Raw genomic sequence first — 23,182 nt, forward strand, 5'->3', positions numbered from 1 at the left:
TGACGGAAGCAGTGGTGAGGTCGCTGGAATTTGACGCCTGCGCCTGCGCTTGCTCCGCTGAGGCGCTCGCTCTGGAAGAGGTGGATCGGAGAGGCGCGGAATCGTTGGGGGCGCGCGACCCGGGGCGGAGCTCTCATCGCGCAGGCGCGTCCCAACCGCGTCGGTCCAGGCTGGTGATTGTGAGGATGAAAAGGCGGGCGGTTAGCAGGGATTCTCGGCAGGGCACCTTAGTCCCGGTGCAGCCAGGTAAGAGCCGCTGCAGGTAGGCTGTGCCCTCCAGGGATGCCGAAGTGCTTGGTTCGTGTGTCGCGGAGAGAGAGCGTCAGGTTCGAATGTGGGCGTGCCTGGGTTGACCTTGGGCGAGGCCCGGGGCCTTCAGGCCTCAGTTTCCCCATATGTAAAATAAGAGGGTGAGGAAAGGGTTGGGGCTGGACTGGAGTCAGCAAAGCGCTTATAAAATGCCCTCCTTGGCCCTGCGCATACCCGAGGGAAAACAGGTGAAGCAGTGGCTGCCCTCAGGAGGCTTACGTCAGCCAGCTGCGGCTGCTCCGGCTGAATAAAGCCCGGGTGGAATGTGGTCTCGGACAAGTACCACCTAGAGTTGGCCTTTGTGTCCCCCTTGCCTCGGTTTCCTTATTTGCAGAATGAGATTAGTAATAGCAGCTATTATCCAGGCTTGTTGGGAGGATAAAATAAATATTTGTAAAGCTAGCGTTGTATATGCCATCACTACTACTACTTAGGAACACAAATTTTACATAAGCGAGGAGACAGTGTGTATATATGTATGTGTGTACATATGTATTTTGGGGTAGATGTGTACTTGTATATTTTATATGTATATGCACGTGCAGATGTTTTGTATGTGTACATATATGCACGTGTGGATACTTCTATGTGTAGCCATGTATGTAGATGGGTTTGTGTGTGTATGCATGTGTGCATGTACATATTTTAGATGTATTGTGGTCATATTTACATATGTGTTTGTTTATAAAACTCACTTCTCTCACTCCCAGTGTGTGTCCTTAAGCAGATCACTTCATTTCTCTTGCTAGTTTCCTCATCTGTGAAATGAAGAAAGTTAGACTCCTATCAATAATCAGCCAAGAAGCACTGCCCCCTTACTTATTTTTAAATCCACAGTGCTTAATACACGCCTAACATATAATAGGTGCTTAATAAACAGTATTTGACTTGAACTGAGAACAGGCCCAATGGGGGAAGTGCTGTCTCCATATAAGTTAAAAAACATTGTGTATTCTTTTGGAATTCTTTTCTCATACACCAGTTGCCCTACACCTAGTTAGATCTCTGCTTAACAACTGTAAAATACCAGGGTGGGGGGTAGAGAGGAGGGTTCATCATTTGTGAATGAGGATATTACTGTTCTAAGTAAGCTATTATGATGTTGATTGGGGGTAGTAGAATAAACAGTTGTTGGAGGACTCTCCTGATAGTTTTTGTTTTTGTACTTGTACCTTCTAGAAATGACAGGTGGATTTCTTATGGAAATATGTGTGGATTCAGTGGAATCGGCTATAAATGCAGAGAGAGGAGGTAAAAGAGGTACAGGGTGGGGGGATATGAAGTATTCTGAACCTTTCTCATGTGCTTGCAAACTGACCTTTGGGGAATCTCTTATAATCACAAGTACTAGAAAACTGGGTACCTCTCTGATCCTCAATATCATCATTTGTAAAATGAGCAGTGAGATGATCTAAGATCTAATTCTAAAAATTCTATGATTTTGTGATTTGTGAAAAGTAACTGAAAACAAAAGCATCCTAATAAGGGGAGTGTGAAAGCATCATCTGGTTCAACCCCACAATATGAAATTGAGAGGCAAGAAAATATTTCCATTTCTTTCATTTTACTGAGCAGGAACCTTGGCCTATCTAAACCTAAAAGATGACTTCTGAAATTTGTTGCTATCATATAAAGCTAACACATTGTATCTCCTACCCCAAGGCCACTTTTGTAAGAGTTGTCTAGTTAAAAGATTTCCAGCATTTCTGTAACAGTCTTCTAGTTCTTTGCCACCTAATTTCATTTCATCAGCTTGCATTTTCTTATTTTGAGCTCTGGATAGGAGCTAACTCCCCTGTGTCCTGATCTTAGTATAACTTGGAATTACTCAAAATCATAGTCTATACTTACTCTTCTGTAAGAAAGACCACAGTGGTTAATCTAGAGACTTATCTCCTATTACTAGGTCTTTCCTCATAGTCTCCTATTGAAATTTGAGTGGAATATTAACTTTTAGATCCTACTGTGATTGATCTGCTCTAGTTGCAAAATGTAACTGGACCAAGATATAGTTTCTTGTTATGATGATTACTTGAGTTTCTAGTAGATACATATTTAACCCCCCCCCCCCCCCCACTACAATATGGAACAAAGAAAGGAAGTTTGATTTTGTTTGGAATATCTAATGACCTTTAAGCTCTTTTATAACAGGTGCTGGTCGAATTGAATTGTGTTCTGGTTTGCTCGAGGGAGGAACAACACCCAGCATGGGTGAGTGCCCATTCTTCTCAGTAGCTCCTTAGAGCCCAGAGGAGTTATTGGTACATAACAAATGTTTTTGGGTTTTATTGAATTCATTTTACTGTTGCTATTGCATAATTGAGTTAAGTGTATCACCTTGAGTAAGGGTCAGTGGACAAAGGGCTGATCTTGCAGTCTGGAAGACTCAGTCATGTCCCACCTTTGGCACATACCAGCTGTCTGACATGGGACAGGTCACATTAACCCCTTGATATTGGTTGGTAAAGAAAGTGCCAATCTGCATTGGTAGAGGAAGCTCCTTGCTGGAGCCCTTCTTCAATGAAATTACAGAACCAGTCCAAACCCCCCTCCCCACAAAAAAAGAACAAGAGGTTTTGGATTTGACCAGTGTGTGTGTGTAACCTTAGTACCTTTCTATCTGTGCTCAAATAATTTCATTTCCCAAGGCCTTGGTTTCCTCACATGTAAAGTGAGGGTGCTAGACTAGATGATTTCTGTGGTCCTTTACAGCTCTAAATCTCCATTCCTCCCTTAGCTAGCTCCTACTGTTTCTTCTCTGTGTATCTCCATTTCTAGATCTTTGCACGGCTACTCAAAACAGAAATTTTTTTCTTTTATTAGAGGAAGGAACTTTCATTCAGAGGAACTAAGCAATTTGCATTTGTACATTTTGAGAACACAGAACTTAGACCATTAGAGTTGGTTTTAAATAGTGTTTCAGGGGACTCGGGAGGAAAAGCTTGAATCTCAGTGATCCACTGGCAGAACTTGGAGACTTGTAGTGGTTAGATCATTAGGTGTCACCTACCAGTAAAAGAACAGAATATATTGTGCAAGATTCTACAAGAAGTTTTTTTGGAGCCTTGACTGACAAGTACTTGAAAGATTTCAGTGTCATTCTTTGCTGGTTTCTAAAATTACAGTTGTTGTCTATTACTCAGCCATAGCTTCTTGTGCATTTTTCCATTTTTTTCTCCCTTCCCACCCTCTATTTACATTTCTTTTGGCCTTGGCAGTTTGCTTTTCCTTTTCTGTTGGAGGTGGTGACATTAAGGAGCAGGTTGAAGAAGCCAGAAATATTCTTGCATTATGTTTATCTCTTAAGAGTTAAGAGTTTATTGCCCCTGCTTGGCTTTTTATCTTTTTACTGTGCATTCTTGTAGGTATGCTACAAGTAGTTAAGCAATGTGTCCAGATCCCTGTCTTTGTGATGATCCGGCCACGTGGAGGGGATTTCTTATATTCAGACCGTGAAGTAGAGGTCATGAAAGCAGACATCCGTCTTGCCAAGCTTTATGGAGCTGACGGGTTGGCATTAGGGGCATTGACTGAAGATGGACATGTTGACACCGAGCTCTGCATGGCACTTTTATGTAAGGACTTAAAGCTGAAATGGAAACACCTCTTAATTACCAACAATGTGATTATATCCATATGTATTCAATGTGGAAAGACTACTTGATTACATACCTATTTTTTCTAGTCATCTTTGCCTGTATCAGTAGCCAGGTCATTTCTTAAAGATGGTGCTTAGAGTAGGGAAGAGCCATTAAAGACCACAGATAGAAGTATGTAAAAGGTAGAATAAACTTGGTTGTCTAGTTTGACTTCACTTGAAGAAAATTTCATTAATTTCTATTTGTAACTCCTTGCTACAATATTTGATGAAAGGCCATTGTCAGGCAACCCATTAGTACCATTCAAATGCAACTTAAATATCCAAAAACTTTGAAAGAGGCTACTTTACAACCTATTGGAAATACTGATAAGGAATTCAAGTTTTGATAATTTTGCTTCAATGACTTTGAAGTGTCATTTTCACTTGAACACGAGTTTGTTCATTTGGTTTGTCTCCAGTCAGTGTTAATAGTCCTAATGATTTTGAATGGTCTTAAATGTTTTTAAAATTTGCACAGATTTCTATATGTGACCATTAAAACATACATTAAAGTGTATATGCAGAAACTGCTCCATTTGTAAATGGACTGTTTCAGCCGCAGTATTGTTATTCAAGACCTACTTAAGTAGAAAGAAAAAAATTGATAATGACTTCGAAGATAGCAAAGTTACTACAAGCATTTGTTGATATTATTTCCATTTCTCTCCCAGTACCTAGTACAATGCCCTACTTGAATTAAAATTGAATTGTCAGAAGAATCATGGCAGGAAAATGTTAAGGAATGGTTTGGGGGATGGGAAAAGGAGAAGCTAAGAGCAATGTTTTAAACTGTTTTAAATATGAGTTCACTATTTCTTTGATATTGTTGCCACAACTAGGGTAACTGTGGAGTCTGAGAGAGGTTCCTCATGACTTTTTTTTTCCTGTTCTATTAAAATGAATGTTAAACTGTGTGATAGTGTATATGTCAGGGTGGGAGAGGTAGGTAGGAAAGAAGGGACTTCTGTATTTCCAGATCAGAGTACAGTATACTTGTTGAAAATAGGATAGATCATAAAGGGAAAGTAGCAGCCTCAACACTGAGTTTACAGAGTTGCCAGGCTTTGATAAACAGTTATTTGTTTGAAAATAGTAGATTAAGGAAAGGTGCTGGGTTTTTTTTTTGTATTTCATTCTATCATTCCCTTGGTCATCTATTTATTGAGTACTCAGATAATATTAGGCATTGTGTTTTGGGGAAAAGAAAGAAAAACAGCCTTGGTGAGCTTATAGTTTAATAAAATTTGTGACTTACTTTTGATTTTCAGTTTACCATTTCTTTGCCTCATAGAAGGCAAAAAGAGATTTTGAAAATGGGAAATTAAAACCTGTGGCAATATAGATTATTTTCTGAATAGTAAACAGTGAAGTTTGCCTCATGTATTTATCATATGATTTTCTTTTTACAGCTACTTGCCGTCCCCTGCCAGTCACATTCCACCGAGGTAAGTCAGGTATTGGAAGTTCTAATGAAACAGACTAGCTTGTACTATGCCCAAAACTAAAACTACAGAGTATTGCACTGTTGCCAATTGGTTTCTTGAAACTGATAAAAATCATAGATTTAGATATGTAAAATTTTGAGAAATGTTGTTGGGAGAGAGGTGTTTTATTGTGTGGAATTTGAAGGGAAGAGAAAATGAAATCAATATGCATACATACATACATATATATACATATACACACACATTCTACATTTATAGACAATTTTTCACACTCTTAGGCCTAGTCATTTGTTGTTTTGTTAGCATTGAAATATATAATTTCTCATGAAATTGTCATCTTGGGCATAGTTAAAAGTGTGAAACTCATGAAAAAAAGAAAAAATGGAAACTTCTTTCCTTCTTTTTTATGAGTTTTTAATTTCTCTATTCAGTTTCCTATATGGACTTAGTCAAAAAATTAATTAGAGAAGTGATAATTCAGGCCAGGGAAGAAATTTATTTCCTGAAAAATTGATAAATTTTGGATCATTAGATTTTTTTTCATTATTATGTGTAAAACATTTCTTGTTTGTGCATTACCTTTTTTTTAACCCTTACTTTCTGTCTTAGAATCAATAATAAGTATTGTTTTTAAGGCAGAAGTGGTAAGGATTAAGTGACTTCCTCAAGGTAACACAGCTAAGAAGTGTATCAAGCCAGATTTGAACCCTGAACCTTTTGTCTTCAGGTTTGGCACTATCTACTGTACCACCTAACTGTCCCTCGTGCATTGCTTTTATTTGCCCAAAATTATTTTTAGGACTACGCAATAAGATTTTAACATAATATAATTTCTTTTTTTTCTTTCTTTAAAAAAAAACATTATTTTCCATCTTAGAATCAGTATTAATACTACTACTAATAATAATCAATACCAAGTATCGGTTCCAAGGCATAAGAGTGATAAGGGCTAGGCAATGAGGATTAAGTAACTTGCCCAAGGTCACACAGCTAGGCAGTGTCTGAGGCCAGATTTGAACCTAGGACCTCTGATCTCTAGCCTGGCTCTCAGTCCACTGAGCCACCTAACTGCCCTCATCATCTCTTTTCAATTATGTTATTGTATTAGGATGTTCCAAAAGTCTTTTGGGGACACTGTAATTCTCAACACCAACAGTACAGCACAGCTTTCAAATGTATGATTTTGATCATTTATGCTTCCAGAGAATTGCTATTTTCACTAGAGAGCTCTTGAGCCTTCTTTCCTTAAGATCTTCATTGACTTTCAGTCTGTATATTGATGGGTATATGTCTACTTTAGAGATGAGGCCTTGAAAACCTGGGAATGTAGCCTATATCAACATTTACACACACACATAATATATAGAACATATATACCCATTTATTCTTTTTTTAAAAGAATTTCTTCATTTTGTGTAGATGTTTCTGTTACCTTCATTTCTAAATATGTATATATCCACTATAGACCACAGACTCTTGTTCTTGATAGAATGAGTCAGCACTTCTAGTGTTTATTGTATAAATAAACTGTATTTCAAAATTTAACATGTAAAATATGAAAGTTTCATAGCAGATATATAGAAAACATTATTTTTGTTCCCCAAAAGGGAGGGATGTGCTTTAGATTTGTCAAGCTGTCTTTTGTGTATGTTATATATAAGGTATTTCATTCTGGCCATTCCAAGGAAAATATTGCTTTTGGAACTTTTCCCCATGGCTTTCATGTTTCTGAAAATTTTATATTTCTGGAGAGATCCTCTCTAGGGCTCCACAAATTTGGTTTTCATTCCAGTAGTAGGGTGGTAAGTAGTGGGACACTACTAGGGAAAAAAGCTCAATAACCAATATAATATATCGTAAATTAAATTAGACTGGTGGAGATCTCTTGACTGTGTTACTTGGATCCCTGGCTCAGCCAGCATGCTTTCTTACTTCATGGCTTCTAAAGCAGTGGCATCATTTGGACTGAGGGCAAAGGCAAAGACAACTTTTTCTCCAAGAGGCTCCTATTGTCTTTTGCCTCTTTCAGATTGTTGATATAGGTTGTGTAAGTGGAGTTAAGTGCTTACACAAGGTAGAGGGAGGGAATCTCAGAGAGTGGGATAAAATCTGATGCATAAAAATGATATTTAAATGCCCTATTCTGTCATTATATTGTGAACTTTTTGTATAGGATATTTTATAGGATATTAGTTTATATGATGTTCCTTTCTGGAAATGATGAATTTTATTCAACTCTGTAATTAGAATACTGTTTCCCAGGTGCTGAAGGGTTTTTGATCAAAATACAAATTGTTTTATGTATTTCAGCCTTTGATATGGTTCAGAACCCAGAGGTGGCTTTGGAAACCCTTTTGACCTTGGGATTTGACCGTGTGTTGACCAGTGGATGTGACAGCTCAGCACTAGAAGGATTGCCTATGATAAAGCAACTTGTAGAACAGGTATGCAACCTTTTATATATAGAGAAAGAAGCTAGATAGCACAGTATATAGAGTGCCAGACCTGGTATCTGGAGGGCCTGGGTTCAAATTTGGCCTCAAACACTCCTACCTGTGTGACCTTGGGCAAGTCACTTAACCCCAATTGCCTAGCTCTTGCTGCTTTTCTGTTTTAGAATTCGTTCTAGGACAAAAGATAAGAGTTTCCACACTTAATTATAAAGAGAGGAAAAGCATGGTTTGGGTTACTTTGGACACTGCTTTTCAGAAGAAACCCTGTGTCATTGTTTTACGTGTTATTTGTCATTCTTGCTACTAGGGAAAAAAAGGCAAGGAGGAAGGTAGATATTATTACCTTTGCATGACTAAGGAATCAAATTTAATTACAATTAGCATAGCAAATTTACCTTCTCTGCCACCCAGTATAATTCTAGGCTATCTCTTCCTCTCTGCTCTTTGTGTGCCTAGGAAATCCAAACTGATTTCATTGTTAACCTAAGAAAATATAATATTAGAAGGTAAATTCTACAGTAAAATCCTTCACTCTACACCCCATCATACTACATTCTAAGACCAGTATTATGTCCTTAATATTCCATTATCTTTTCTACTTCAAATCTTTCACCACCCACCTCCACCCCTATCCCACTTTTGAGAAGAAAATATAGCATTTTTCTCCCTCTATGATTTATCCTTCCCAAACTACCATCAGAAAAAAACAGATAAAAAATTGAAAATTGTACTTTTTTAAGATTAGACCAGTGTAATATTGATTTAGTATTCCTTTGGCCTAACATAAATAAGTGAAAATAACTTAGTTTTCACTTTTCTGTAGCTGTAAAAATAATTTTAAAAATTCTTTCATGAGAATTCCTTCATAATTTGATTGTGCCAATCTAAAATAAACCACTTTTGTTGTAACCTGTTTGTTCATCAAAAGTGTCAGTATTATCAGAATAATAGTAATAGCTGCCTTATGTAGCACATCATAACATTATCTCATTTGAGCCTTATAATAGTTTTGTAAAATAAGATAAGATACTATTCTTGCACTTTTATATTCTGGTTATGATTGTAGAAATATGGGATAATATTCAAGAAAGGAGCCAGAAGCAAAATCCATGGCCCCAAGTAGACAAATATCCAAAGTACAGGTAACAAGTAGGGCAAATTGTCAGTTATAATGCAGGAAGGCAAATTTGACCTATTAGTTATTACTGAAATTTGATGACTAAATTCATGCCTGAAAAAGCACATCTTATTTAAAAAAAAAACAAACAAACCAGGATAGGTCGAAGGAAGTGGAGTAGCTTTATATATTAGGAAGATAAACTCATGAAGAAATTAGGAGATAGAAAGGAGATGAATGGTGGAGATCAATGGATGTGAAAATAGATGTGATTGTAGTCTACTATAGACCACATATACAGAAGAAATCATTGAGAAGTTCAGGAAATACATTACAGACTGGTATAAGAGTGTGACAATATTCTGCTGGTGCTCTCTTTTAACTTGCCTTAATGATAAATTCCTCCATCAAAAAGTGAAAGAACCTAAAATGGGGAATTCTATCCTGGACCTGATATTTGACAATAGAAAGAATCTGGTTGTTGGACAGGAAATAATGAGAAAGTCATGTAGAATTCTGCATTTGTGGTAGTAAAAAGGAAGAAATCTAGAGGTAGTCTAATATGATAGGTCTTCATAGAAAACTTGGAGAAAGAATAGGTGAGGCCTTCGTGGAATAAAATTCTTTTTAATACTTTTTTAATTTATTTAGAATATTTTTTCGTGGTTACATGACCCCATGATTCCCCCCCCCCATCCTCCCTCCTCCCAGAACTGACAAGCAACCCCCATTGAGTTATACGTGTATCATTCTTCAAAATCTATTTCCATGTCATTCATATTTTCAGTAGAGTGATCTTTAATATCAAAACCCTAATATCCCCATCGAACTATGTGATTGATCATATGTTTTTCTTCTTCATTTCTGCTCCCACAATTCTTTCTCTGGATATGGATAGCATTCTTTCTCATAAGTCCCTCAGAATTGTCCTGAGTCATTGCATTGCTGCTAGTAGAGCAGTCCATTACATTCAATTGTGCCACGGTGTATCCATCTCTGTGTATAGTGTTCTGGTTCTCTCCTTTCACTCTGCATCAATTCCTGGAGGTCTTTCCAGTTCACATAGAAATCCTCCAGTTCATTCATGGAATAAAATTCTGTAGGTGAAATCAGCCCAGGAGGCATGAAAAGTTCTCAGAAAGGAAAAGGGGGAGTTGTACAAAGAGATTGTGAGGGATGTATAGGGAACTGGAAATAATAGAGAGCCAGTGAAGTCTGTTGAGTAAGGATGGTGGGAAGAAGAGTGGAGTGAAATAGTATTGTCATACCTGTGTTTTAAGTAAGATAATTCTGAAAGCTAAGGGAGAGATGGATTGGAGCAGGAAAAGATGAGGCAGTGAGACTAACTAGAAGGCTATTATAATAGTATAGGCGTGAGATGATGACAGCTGAGATGTTGTACAAGCAGAAGCCACAGAACTTGGCAACAAATTAGGTATATGGAATGAGTGAGAATGAAGAAATGAGGATGATGCTAAGCTTGGGAGTCTGAATGACTTGGAAAATGTCAGTGCCTTTCACAGTAATAAGGAAATTTAGAAGAGGGGAGTATTTAGGGCGAAAGGCAGAGTTCAGTTCTGAACATAAGGAATTTGTAATGTTGAAATCTGCTAGTATGAAGGCAGGTGTTGAAATGGAAAGGAAGGCTGCGAGTCAGGGACTGAACTCATTGAGAAAGAAGTGGAATGTCTAGGGGTTGACAGATGATGGCCACCTGAATCCTGTTTTGGTGATAAATTAAGACTGATTGCATCTCAGAGGAGGCCTTTGAGTAATGATGAGAGGAAACTCTGAAAGTGACAAAAAATCATCAAACTGTTATTATCAGGATGAGTCTCAGAACCAGAAGATGGAGGGAAGAGGAAAGGAAATGGCTTCAAATGAAAGCAAGTTTTTTTTTAAAAACTAGGCATTCCCTAGCACAGTAGAAGAGGTGGGCAGCTTTAGAGTGAGACTTGGGGGAATTGGGTGAAGAAGTAGTGTTCTGTTGAGGGGAATGGGAGTAAGAGAGTGAATAGGAGAATGTGGATTCTCCATACTTGACCATGTTCCCTGATCCCACTTTTTACTCTCTTTTACATGTTGTCTTCCCTAATTACGATGTAAACTCCTTGAGGGCAGGCACTGTCTTTTTGCTTGTACTTGTGTTCCAGCACATTGCCTAGCAGAGAAAAAATGCTTAATGAGTGTTTGTTGTCTGCCTGCCTGCAGAGTATTACTGCTGGAAAGAGATCGTTTGGGTGAGGCAAAATACATCAAGAGGTACGGCAGCAAGGACATAATAGATCATAGTTCTCTTGTATCTTGGTCAGACCACATGTAGAGAATTGGGTTTGATTTCCAGTCCCACGTTTTAGTTATGCTATAATTGTCTAGGGATATGTAGAGGAGGACAGATCAGAAGTTGAAAGACCTTGAGATCATGCCAGATCAGGATCAGTTGAAAGAGCTGGAATTGTTTAACCTGGAAATGGGAACACTTAGTGGGTGTGATACCTGTCTTTAGGTGTTTGAAGGGCTATTGTGTGAGGCCTTAAACTTGCTCTCTTTTGCTCCAGATGGCAGAATAAGGAGCCATGAGTGATAGTTGCAGAGAGGCAGCTTTAGGCTGATAAAATGAAAAACTTCGTAACAAATTAGACTTGTCCACAAGTACAGTAAACTGCCTCAGGATGCTGTTTTTCCAAAGACATTGTTGCTCTCAGGTTGTGGTGCTCTTTGGTTCAGAGTGTCATAGAAGAGATTCTTCTTACTCAGTCTCTGGTGAAACTAGAGAACCTTAGAGGCCCCTGACAGCTGTGATTCTTAGCTTCCAGGGGATTAATTTGGTTGACTGGAGCAATTGTAGAATAAGCTATTTTGGGGGTTTTGCGCATGGTGGGGTTTTTTAATTTTTTCCTCAGTTGCAATTCAGAAACAATTTTTACCCTTCATTTTCTGACATTTTGTGACCTAAATTCTCCCCCTACCCCCCAAGGTACCAATCAGTATATGTTAATACATGTGCTATCATGCAATACATATTTCCTTATTTGTCATGTGAAAGACATACATTGCACTTTCAAGAAAAAACTCACAAAGGAAGTGAAGTGAAAAATGGAATACTTTGATCTGTGTTCAGACTCCATCAGTTCCTTCTATGGCAGTGCCTTTTTCATCATGAGTCTACTGGGGTTGCCTTGGATTCTTGCATTGTTGATAATAAAGTCATTCACAATTAATCATTGTACATTATTGTTGTTACTATGTACAATGTTCTCCTTTGCATCAATTCATATTTGTCTTTCCAGGTTTTTATGAAATTTGTCTTGTTTGTCATTTCTTATGGCACAACAATATTCTGTTAAAATCATATACCACAACTTGTTCAGCTATAAAATGTGCTGTTGTAAAGAGTATTTCCTCTTTCTACATCTCCAAAACTCTGTATGATTGACCCTTTGTTTTTGTTGTTGTTGTTGTTTTTTTAAAACCTTTACCTTCCATCTTAGAATCAATACTGTGTATTGGTTCCAAGACAGAAGACTGGTAAGGGCTAGGAAATGGGACTTAAGTGACTTGCCCAGGATCACACAGCTAGGAAATATCTGAGGTCAGATTTGAACTTGGAGCTCCTGTTTCTAGTCCTAGCTCTCAATCCACTGAGCCACCTAGCTGCTCCCTGACTCTTTGTAAACAATAAAACATTTTTATTTTAACCATTTTAAAAGGAATTCTTCCTAAAATGTAATCTTTTTTTTTTCTTTAGTAAGTAGGGAAGAACAGGTCAGATGTAAATTTACCTTGTTTTTTTTAGCACTTCTATGGGTCTATCACCAGTTATAATCCAACTCTACTTTCTCATCCTCTGTCGCTCTTCTTGGCCCTTCAAAAGGAATTCACCCAACAATTTAGTGCCCTTCCATTAGTTACCACTTGGATGTCACTGAAGCAAGCACACTGTCAGTTTGCTATCCCTTGGCTTTGCTCTGCTTTATTAATAGCTCTTCCTTTTCTAGCTAGGCCTCCCTTGGGTAACATCTTTTCTGCTACTTCCTGCATATATCAGCATTGGTAATATACTGTAGCCTAATAACATCTATATCTCCTTCCATTTCATTTGAGTGACCAGAATTATTTAGAAATTGTGATATTCATTGTTTTTCTACCATCACTATTTAATCATTAGATAATGTGAAAGTTAAAAACGAGTTTTCATTTTGGGGAGAAACTTGAAGTTATTGAAAGCACTGTCCAGCATTCCAGATACAGTCTAAGCCCTTGACTTTTGTGGATACAATTTTAGGCCAAACTCTTAAGTAAAACATGTTCTTAGGAAAGTAGATACAGAGTAGATACAAAATAACTTTTAGAGGGAGAAAGTACTGTCAACTGGAGGATCAGGAAAGGACTTGGGGAGGAGATAGCAGCTGAGTTGGACTTGGAGGGAAGCTCTGGTGTCTAAGAGGGGAGGTAAGGAGAGGATACCATTTGTGCTAAGGCTCGTGGGTTCAAGGAGGAATTTTGGATGTGGGCCAGTTTGACCAGAATAGAGAGCACCTGACAGGGAATAGCACAAAATTAGAAAAGCAGGTGGTAATCAGATTGTCCAGGGTTTTAAATGCTAGTCTGAGGATTTTTGTATTTTATCATAGACTTTGAAACATAAATTAATTGGCAAGGTGGAAAGACTGAAAAGAGAGAGAAATGAGTAAGCTACTGTAATAGTTTAAGTGAGAGATTAATGAAGACCCCAACTAGAGTAGAAGTTGTGTATGTGAAACAATAGTTAATGAAAAATTGATAACCCTTGGCATCTGGTTGGACATGGGGTGGGAGCATTAAAGTGAGAAAGGAAGAGTTGGGAGTGAACCTGGTTTATTGGGAGAATGATGGTGTCCTCAGTGGAAATAGGGAACTTTGGAGGAGGCATGGTTTTGGGGAGGGCATGATATATGAGTTCTCTATAAAATGAATCAGTCCTGATAGACCAGCTCACTGGGCTCTTAATTAAACTGCAGATCGTAGTGTGGCCAATAAGCAGTCTTTTATCTACTTGGTTTTTCCTTGTACATATAATTTAGTATCTATTAAACTATTGTAGGATATTGGACTAAATATATACTTCTTGGAGAACATGCTCTAGAACTTTCTTTCTGACTTGATAGCAGTTATAACTTGATAAGCACATGCTCTCCTTTGTCTCTCTTCCCACCTGCTCCCACCTCTCCCCTTTCCCCCTCCCTCCCCCCCCAGGGATATAAAACCTGCTGCCCTGCCTCCCTAGTCATATATTGTTCCTGCTTTTCTGAATAATTAATGGTGTTGAATCAAAGGCCAAAGCATCATTCTCTCAAATTCTTTTGCACAAATTCTTTGTTATGGTTCTAAAATGATCTTTCATTGAAGATAAGAACATATGATGGGACAAGTTGTAAAAATTTTTATCTACTGCTGTAATAAAGTGCTCTCGTAAGCAGCAGATAAGATTGTGTTTGATAACTTCAGACACTCATAGATAATTTAAAACTATGAGGGGCAGCTGAGTAGCTCAGTGGATTGAGAGCCAGGCCTAGAGATAGGAGGTCCTAGGTTCAAATCTGGCCTCAGACACTTCCCAGCCGTGTGACCCTGGGCAAGTCACTTGACCCCCATTGCCTACCCTTACCACTCATCCACCTATAAGTCAATACACAGAAGTTAAGGGTTTAAAATAAAAAACAAAAACAAAAAAAAAAAAAAACTATGAGTCCTACAGCATTAATACATGTAGGAACATTTAGGTCGCTTTTGTTTTAATTTGAGGGAAGATGATTCATTAGCAGATGCTAGAATTTGGCAAGCATTATCAAAATAGGCTAGGTTCATTAGCAGTAAAAAATTTTAGGGGTAATCAGAAATGAATCTATTTTCTTTCTCCCCATAAAAAGAAATACACAACATTTGTTCAATTTTGCAATTTCATTGTTCATCGTTCATTTTCACTGCATAGAATCTTCTGCCTTCGCCAAAGCCATATTACCATGTGTCCATACTTGCTCATGGCATGGGGAAATAGATAAATAACCAAGAAAGGTTATGGGCCATGTCAACAGAGTAAAAGCACTGACCAACCAGTTCTCATAAGCTGCAAAAGCTTAAGTATATACTACATTAATTAAATTTAAGGAGGTGCAACACAGCTTTGCACAAGTGGTCAATTTTTCAGCCTTAGGAACTCTCAGAAGTTTGCTGTGTTTTAGAGGGGTTTTAATCTGAGATGTGGTAGGATTACCTAAATTAAGGGGCTTGAAATATTAAATATCTAATGGCATGTCTCAAATTTTCTAAATAACTTGAAATCCTTCAAAAAAATACAGGGTGCTCAACAATTATATCTGCTCCCCTCTCTTGACTTTTAACTGAAGGAAACTTGAAACCCAAATAACTATAGCTTCTAGAATATACCCGGATCTGTTGTGTAACCATTTTCATTTAATTTAGAGAATATGAATTATGTTTTAGCTTTGCATTAACAATGCTTCAGAGGTTGTTGAAAATGAGTACAGCTTAGCTTGCTACACATCAGAGGAAAACGAGTCTTGACTTTTCTCTGTTCCTTTCCCTGCTTGTGGCCACCTTTGTATCTCCCTCAACTGTGGTTGCTTCTACTCTATTTATAGGCAGTGCTTCTCTTCTTTACTACATGATTCATTCTTCTCTCCAAGTTTCTGTCTTTTAAAATGTTCCTTTTGTGTTCTATGTTTTTAACTTTTCTCCTCTCATTTCTGTCTAACTTTCCCTGTCTTCTTAGGTATATCTTTTTTCTTAACACATTCCTCTTGACTATCTTCTGTCCTTCCCATCTTCCTGCCTAACTTTTGTTTCCTCCTTCCTCTTCTCACTTCTTCCCTTCCCCTTTATCTGGTTTCTTTCTTCCCATCTCCTCCTACCCTTGCAAGTACCTTTCCTTCTTTTGACCTTTCAATGACCGTGATATGGAGTCTAGGTATGCTTTTAGTACTTATGATTAAGAGAACTTCTCATTTATCATATGTCTGTAAGGGGAAAAAAATACCCTCCCTACCAAGTCAGTTATGTTAGTTCTTGTCTCCATGTGTTTCTCAGCTAGATTTTTTTTTTTCATATGGTTCAGTATAACTTAATAGTAAAAAAGAAAAAAATCTATCCTTGTTACATTATATGTTCATATACCACCAGAGCAGTAGAAAAGGCTGATGAGAGAAAGTAGTTAATAATTATATAGTGCTTTATATATGTTCTCTCATTTGGTCTCCCCACAACAGCCTTGTGATATAGGTAGATGAGGCTGAGAGGTGAAGAGACTTGCCCAGAGTCACATAGCCACTAAGTGTCTAAGCCAAGATTTTAACTCAGATCTTCCTGACTCCAAGCCCAGCACTCTTCTGCACCATCCAGCTGTCAAGAGAAAACTAGTCCATGATTTAAAAACTCATCCTCTTGTGAATAGTCAAGAATTGGCTATTTACTTTCAACTGCTTTCATTTTACTTTGCATATAATAATAATGAGAGCTAGCATTTATACATGCTTTAAGATTTTTCAAAGTACTTTACAAATATTATCTCTTTTGATTCTTAGAACTACCCTGACAGGTAGGTGCTCCCTATCCAAAATTCCCATTTTTTGGATATGAGAACTGAGGCAGAGAGGTTGAGTTTACCATGTACATAGTGTGGCTTTCTAGGGATAACTTTCACTTCCACTGTTACTGTTAACACACCTGCTTTCCAAAAGCTCCAGAGCCTTTGAGTATCACAGTGGAATCACCTTGTTCTAAATTCTAATTTTAGTTATTATGTCATGATGGATTTTATTTAAAAAAAAAATACAAAACACAGTGGGAAGTTGCAAGCTTAAACAAAACTCAGACTATCCCAAGCTTTGTCTGCCACTATTATTAGAATGTATTTAGGAACTATTATTTCATTACTGAAAAGTAGGTAAAGGATAAATTAAACCATAGTCTTGGTTAATTGATGTGATGATCCAGCAAGAATATTTGAGGATGTGTAGGGTTTAAGTTCATGACATTCGTTTTTCAATAACATATAAAGAATTTTCTTGAAGCTGTCACTTCTGCTAAATCCTTTGTGGAAAACCAGCTGTCATCATACCCTTTACTTAATAAACTAGTGGTCATTTGAGACAAAAATTTTTGAGATTTCATTAGTGGTGATTAAGAAGAGATTTTATAGTGTTTTCAGAGTGCCTTCCCATACCTTATGTCAGTTAGTTGTCCCCTGTACCTGGTGAAGAAGTGCTGTTGTCCTTGTTTGCAGATAAGGATATGGAGGCTCAGAGATAGGGGGTTAAGGCCCAAGGTCATCCATCTGGGGGAAGAGTCTAGGTCTTATGGCTCTTTTTTTCCCCAGTAAACTATATTTGTTGATCTAGATTCTCCTAGCTCCCATAATCTTTTAAACAAACCACTTGGTTCTGTTCAAACATTTCTCCTTCAATATGTTAAAATTACCCTTTCAGTCTGGTAAAGACCTCTATTCATAGCTCTCTCAGGGCAGAAATTAGCTTATATTAACTAATAGAATACAACAATTCCCCCCCCCCCCCAAGGCGCAAAAGAAATATGGTGGACCTCTTTGAAATCAGACATCAAACCTGATAATAAAAAACTAAATGTGCTTTGACTCATTTTTGTCCTCTGTTTCATTATCCCATGCAAAGGAAGAATATTTAAATTTGCCTTTTTTCTTTTTTCAGGCAAAAGGCAAGATTGTGATAATGCCAGGTATTTATTTATTTTTCCATTTGCTAGTTGTAACATTGAAATTCAGTGTAAGATGAGAAAGGAGGCAGATGGATACAGGCGAGAGAAGTCTAGCAAACATTTTTTTAAAGTATATTTAGGGGAAAATGTTCTAGACTGGCAGGCCTATGCTGACTAAGAATTTTACAGAGGGGATATTTTAGAGTAAAGAGAATATTCTAGTAGAGGGTATCCTAGAGAAGACTTGAAATTGGGGAAATCTTAGGATGGGAGAATATGTCCTTGGAGTTAAGGCTTGTCTTTTTATGGGAAAGGGTTTCCCAGAATCATGGGAGTTTTCCTATGGTTACTATCTTTTGTTTAGTTGGGTTTTTTTTTTTAACTGAGGAGAAGCAATGTCCCTTAGGACAGTGATGGGCAAACTACAGCCAGTGGGCCAGATGTGGGCCCCCTGAAATGTTCTATCTGGCCACAGAACATTATTCCTAATCTGAAGAATACAACGAGTAGGATACAATACAATGAAACTTTGAAAGAATTGCCTTAGAAATAGACTGACAGATAAGCATTTCCTTTCCTTTAGTCCCCTCTTTAAAAAATTTGCCCATCACTGCCTTAGGAGAAATTCTGTGCCAGAAGGTTGGACAATAGTGTGGAATTATGCCTCCAGGGATAATATCCAACAGTTATGTTTTGTCAGGTTTAAGTCAGTGTTTCTAGAAGTGGAGGTGAAGAACATGGGCAGATGATCTAGTAAATATTATTTGAAAGGAAAAGTGAATTATTTAGGGAAAATAGAGAAGATACAAATGGGACATCAAATAAATTAAGTGCATTCTAAATTCTGAAAATCAGTGATCGCCAAATTCTGTCTTTTCGCCAATAAATCCATGATGAAAATAATGTAGACACTTCCAGTGGTATATAGGAAATTGTGGCTTAGAAGCAAAATAGATTGCTCACTTTGGAAGAAGTTAGTTAAGGGGATCCAGAATCAAAATGAAGTACTTTAATGAGAAGGAACTTTCTTTGAGTCAAGATGTGTGTGGGGAAGGGAGAGGAGGGTTATGATTATAAGTTAGGAGTTTATGAAAAGAACTTTGGAGTAGAACAAGGGAAGAGACAGGAGCCTGATCAAATGGAACATGTAAACGCTTTTTATGTTGAAGTCCATGCATAAAAAATGGTTCATGTTTAGGGTAGACAGTCTGCTTATTGTTTTGAGTTTAAAGAAAGTGAATAATTTAAAATTGTATGCAAGCTTTTAAAAAACAGCTTCCTAAACTACTAAAAATTGCTAAAAACTTTAGTGATACTATAGTAATAGAGTTTAGTATGAATAAATACATAAAAATGGAGAAATATATGCCTATCAAGGGATTCAAAATCAATAAAATAAAATTAGGGACATAGTTCAACAGTAAATCCTTAAACCCTTAATAATTAGAAAGATTAACAATGGCAGTTAAAGTTGAAGAAACAGTTAACTTGTAGAGAAAATAAGTTTTGTCTCAGTTGTCATTAGGGTTAAGTGACTTAAAATTCCAGCTTCAATGCATTCTTTTGTTACAAAATGATTCAGTACAAAGTTAGACGAGATCACATTTAACTGAGTTTCTGGAGTATTCTGTATGTTGCCCAGAAGTTGTTACTGATGAGGATTGATGTACTATAGAAAGGAGGAAAAAGAATAATCAGCATCAATGATGTTATGCCTCCAGACTGCAAATGGAAGGGCTACTTTGAAAGCTAGCTAGATTACAACCTAAATATGGGAAACTGATTGGTAAAACAGAATAATTAAGTTTGAGGAAATAGAACATAACCCAGAAATAAGTCTGTAAGTTCAGCAACTTCTTGAAAATAGAAAACTAGAACTACATGCTATTTACTAGTCTTATAAGTAAAAGTGATCATTTATGACTGTAGGACAATTTGGTGGTCAGTGAAAGTCATGAGGGCTTGTTTTTCTATTCAAGACAGTATTATTGGCAGCAAAAGTTCTGAAGTACAACATAAGTTTCCTTTATTTTTAAGATTCAAAACTCAAACTTGTTTGCAAAGGAAATATATTCATTTCCTTGTTGGCTTTCATCATCATTTCATTGATGAAATTCCATTACAAAAAGGTCATGTTATGGCTTAATAAAAATCTCAGTTAAGAATCCTAATATCTGTCTAAACTTGATCATTCATTTAAAAATGAGTTGGTTGTAAGAGACAGCAGTGTCCATTGCTGACACAAAATGTGAGTATAGTAACTAGACCACCATTTATCCAAAAGTCTCTCAGTGAATACATCTACTCTTAAGTGGTTAATGACATCCATTATGGTTACCCAAGACACCACAAAGGCCCAGAGGATCTTGATTTCTTCTTGTCTTGATGATTCATATTCATGTAGATTTAGTTGATTTATATTGGTAATATTATTCACCAGAATTCTGATTAAAGTTTATCCTATTAACCAGCCATATACTTATTTCTGTGCATGTACACCCACTGTCCTTACTTACTATCGTGGATTCTATCCCCTTAGCTTGGTGACCTGAGCAAGTCATTCCCACCTCTCTGGGCCTTAGTTTACTTAGCTGTAAAATGAGGGGTTGCTAGATGATCTGTAGAGGCCCCTATATCATTCTAGCATATAAGCCTAGCTCTGAAGTGGCTGCTGGGAGCACTGGGCAGTAGGGGCATAGATGAAGGGAGAGAACCTGGTGATGGGTGATTTGGATGATGGAGCCCAAGGGAGAGGCAGAGCCCAGATGGCTGGGAGAATGGAGAGCGAAGGTATGGGCAGGATGGGGAATGGCTTTGAGGGACTTAAACTAAATCTGTTTGGAGCATTTGACCTTGTGGATGCCAGCAGGGCCAGAGGTGTGTTTGGGAGAGGTCTGTGTGCACAAAGGCGGTGGGAAATCCACCTTTAATGTTCCTAAACTGACCTGTGGTACTGGGGGCATTGAATGGTCTTAGAAATCACATCAGGCTTGATGATTTAGGGTTCATTTTGTATTTTAAGACTTAAATTAGGCCAAGCTTGTTAAAACGATTTCTTTTAGATTCTTGATTCATATGGTCTCATAAAATGAAACTTATGTGAGCAAGGGTGAATGTATTTTTTTCCATTCTTCTTAGAAGATGACCAGTAATAAAATAGAGACATACCAAAACCCAAGAAAGACAAATGGAAATGAAGGGGACTAAAGGACAGGAACAACAACTTGTATAGTTTGTGGGGGTTATAAAACACTTTCCTCATAGTCACCTTGTGAAATGGGTAGAGTAAATATTATCCCATTTTACAGATGAGGAAACTGAGGCCCTGAAGGATAATAGGACTTTACCATGACACGTAAAAGTGTCAGATCTGGGCCTTGATCCAGATGTCATCTTTAGTGCCCTTTGCCTGACCTCAGAGAGGAAGTAGGAAGAGAGGAGCGTTTTCTGACCACGGAGTCACCAGAGCAGTCCAGAAAAGGCTGAGGTTAGGCAGGTTGCGGCCAGGGGCCGCGTGGGCGGGGTCGGGCCTCGTGATTGGTGGAAATCAGGCGCCACGGGGTGGGGCCTTCCCTGGCTGAGGGAAGGCCTAAGAGCGACTCAATGTAGCAGGCCTGGGGTGACCAGGGCTCCTTGACGTGGTATTGGGCTCTCTCCCCCAGGGGGCGGCATAACCGAGAGAAACCTGCAGAGGATCCTTGAGGGCTCCGGCGCCACTGAGTTCCACTGCTCAGCTCGCTCAGCCAAGGACTCCGGCATGAAGTTCCGGTAGGGCGGGGCCTGGGAGGGGCGGGGCCGCAGGGCGCTCTCGAGGGCTTCTCCATGCAGCCCCCCAACTTTGGTGTCCTCGGTAAATGGACGAGTGACTTGCTGAGTGACCCTGGCCACTGTTAAGGGAAAGGCAAGGCTCTCGTTTTTGCGGGAGGTATTACTTCCCATCCTGAAAGTGGCCCCCATTTCATGCTTTACGTGATCTCCTTTGCACTTCTTAACAACCATGGGGGGCTGGGCTATGGAGGGATTGGAGGCCGAGGAGGGAAGCGGCTGGCTAGGAAGTGTCCGAGGCCCTGCCCAAGCCAGGTATCCGCATTAGCCACAAAGCGGAGCCGGCTGAGGAAGACCGCTTCAAAGAGCGGAACTTGGGCTGCATCTTCTAACCGGAGACTGCAAAGTGCGGAATGTGCCGCTAAGAAGGATTGCAGAGCCCCAAGTCCAGTTCTTCTGGGCAGCTGTGATGCGGGTCTGTCACCAGGAGGGGCAGGAAAGGCTTGGGGATTTAGGGGGCGGGTGCCATGGGGGAGGCCTGCCAAACTCCTCCGAGCTAGCAAAGGGAAGGCGATAATCTGTTCCTTTATCATTTCTTTGACAGAAATACCTCTGTTGCCATGGGAGCCTCCCTTTCCAACTCAGAATATTCCTCGAAGGTAACAGATGTGACCAAAGTAAGGACCTTGTGTGCCATCGCCAAGAGCTTCCTGTAGGATCAGCAGAAGCCCTGGGAGAGAAGTGCCCGAGCCAGGATCAAGAGTCAGGGAAGCCTGATGTCCAAGGCTGTTGGACCCAGATAGCACAGCTTTCCCCTTCTCTGGACAGGACAGGGATTGACCACACGGACCATGGAGAATCCTTCCGGAGGAGCCACGGTTGGTTGGAGAAGCCCCAGTCTCGTCATCTGATTATTCTTGCCAGCCTTCTCCATCATCATGACTAAACAGAGCTGGATTGAGACTTTGACAGAGGCTTATTCTGCCCAGAAAATGAGATTAATCGATAGGCTGGAAAATAAATTTGATATAGTCTTTGATTTACCTTTATGAAATAAAATTTCTCATTTCTGTTAGATTTTTTCGTCTATTTACTTTTACTCTGGGAGTAGTCTCTAGCCCAGATAAAAGGAATAACTTGGCTTTTGACTTCTTGGAATGGATTTTTAAACTATCAACAAATATTTTTTGACAGGCTTTTATATGTCCTGCACAATATATAGGGAGATAAATATGGAAAATGTTCTTGCCATTACTTGCCTTAGTCTCCATGCATTTTTTTCTCTGTACTTCCAAAACATCTTGGCTATGCCACATAATGACTATGTGATTCATTATTATATGATTTACTTTTTTGCTTCATGTGTTTGTCTTTTTTAATTAGATTAAGCACCTAGAGGACAGAGACCATGTTTTGCCCAAATATTTGCTTTTGATCTTTCTCCATCCCTATGGTGCACTTTCCTGCTTAGTATGTCCAATTTCTAGCTTTAGAGGGCCAAGTCAAAAGCTTCCACCTCCATGGAGCCTTCCATACCAGTAGGAAGTCATCTCCTTCTGGTGAACTTTCATAATACTTCATTTATTCATCTGCAGCATGGTACATGGAAAGTGTCTCAGATTTGGAATTAGACAGTCTGTATTAAAATCCTGCCATTTACCAGCTGTATGATCTTTTAACAAATCTCTTGATGTCTCTGGGTGTCTATTTCCTCAACTGTAAAACA

The 23,182-nt window shown here is 38.6% G+C and overlaps 1 protein-coding gene across 2 annotated transcripts; it reads left to right on the plus strand.

Annotated features, from left to right (window-relative positions):
* The first annotated feature begins 147 nt into the window (after positions 1-147).
* On the plus strand, positions 148-22,817 carry CUTC (cutC copper transporter). 2 transcript variants are annotated; one of them, XM_044662689.1, is made up of 9 exons: positions 148-246; positions 1,489-1,560; positions 2,461-2,520; positions 3,675-3,884; positions 5,359-5,394; positions 7,705-7,838; positions 17,685-17,712; positions 21,354-21,459; positions 22,061-22,817. In XM_044662689.1, exons 1-9 carry the CDS (start codon positions 186-188, stop codon positions 22,170-22,172), a joined length of 819 nt encoding a protein of 272 aa, XP_044518624.1. In that variant the 5' UTR covers positions 148-185; the 3' UTR covers positions 22,173-22,817. The 2 variants fall into 2 exon arrangements, with proteins under 2 accessions (XP_044518624.1, XP_044518625.1); XM_044662690.1 differs by having other exon boundaries at positions 159-246; positions 2,447-2,520.
* Positions 22,818-23,182: the final 365 nt, after the last annotated feature.

The sequence above is a fragment of the Gracilinanus agilis genome, chromosome 2 (assembly GCF_016433145.1).
Source record: "Gracilinanus agilis isolate LMUSP501 chromosome 2, AgileGrace, whole genome shotgun sequence".
In the NCBI taxonomy this organism is placed as follows: Eukaryota; Metazoa; Chordata; class Mammalia; order Didelphimorphia; family Didelphidae; genus Gracilinanus; species Gracilinanus agilis.

Excerpts from the sequence above, each read along its gene's own strand:
- CUTC (XM_044662689.1), top strand. The coding sequence starts at position 186 with ATGAAAAGGCGGGCGGTTAGCAGGGATTCTCGGCAGGGCACCTTAGTC. Across the intron at positions 247-1,488 it reads CTTAGTCCCGGTGCAGCCAG|AAATGACAGGTGGATTTCTT; the intron begins GTAAGAGCCGCT and ends TGTACCTTCTAG. Across the intron at positions 17,713-21,353 it reads CAAGATTGTGATAATGCCAG|GGGGCGGCATAACCGAGAGA; the intron begins GTATTTATTTAT and ends TCTCTCCCCCAG.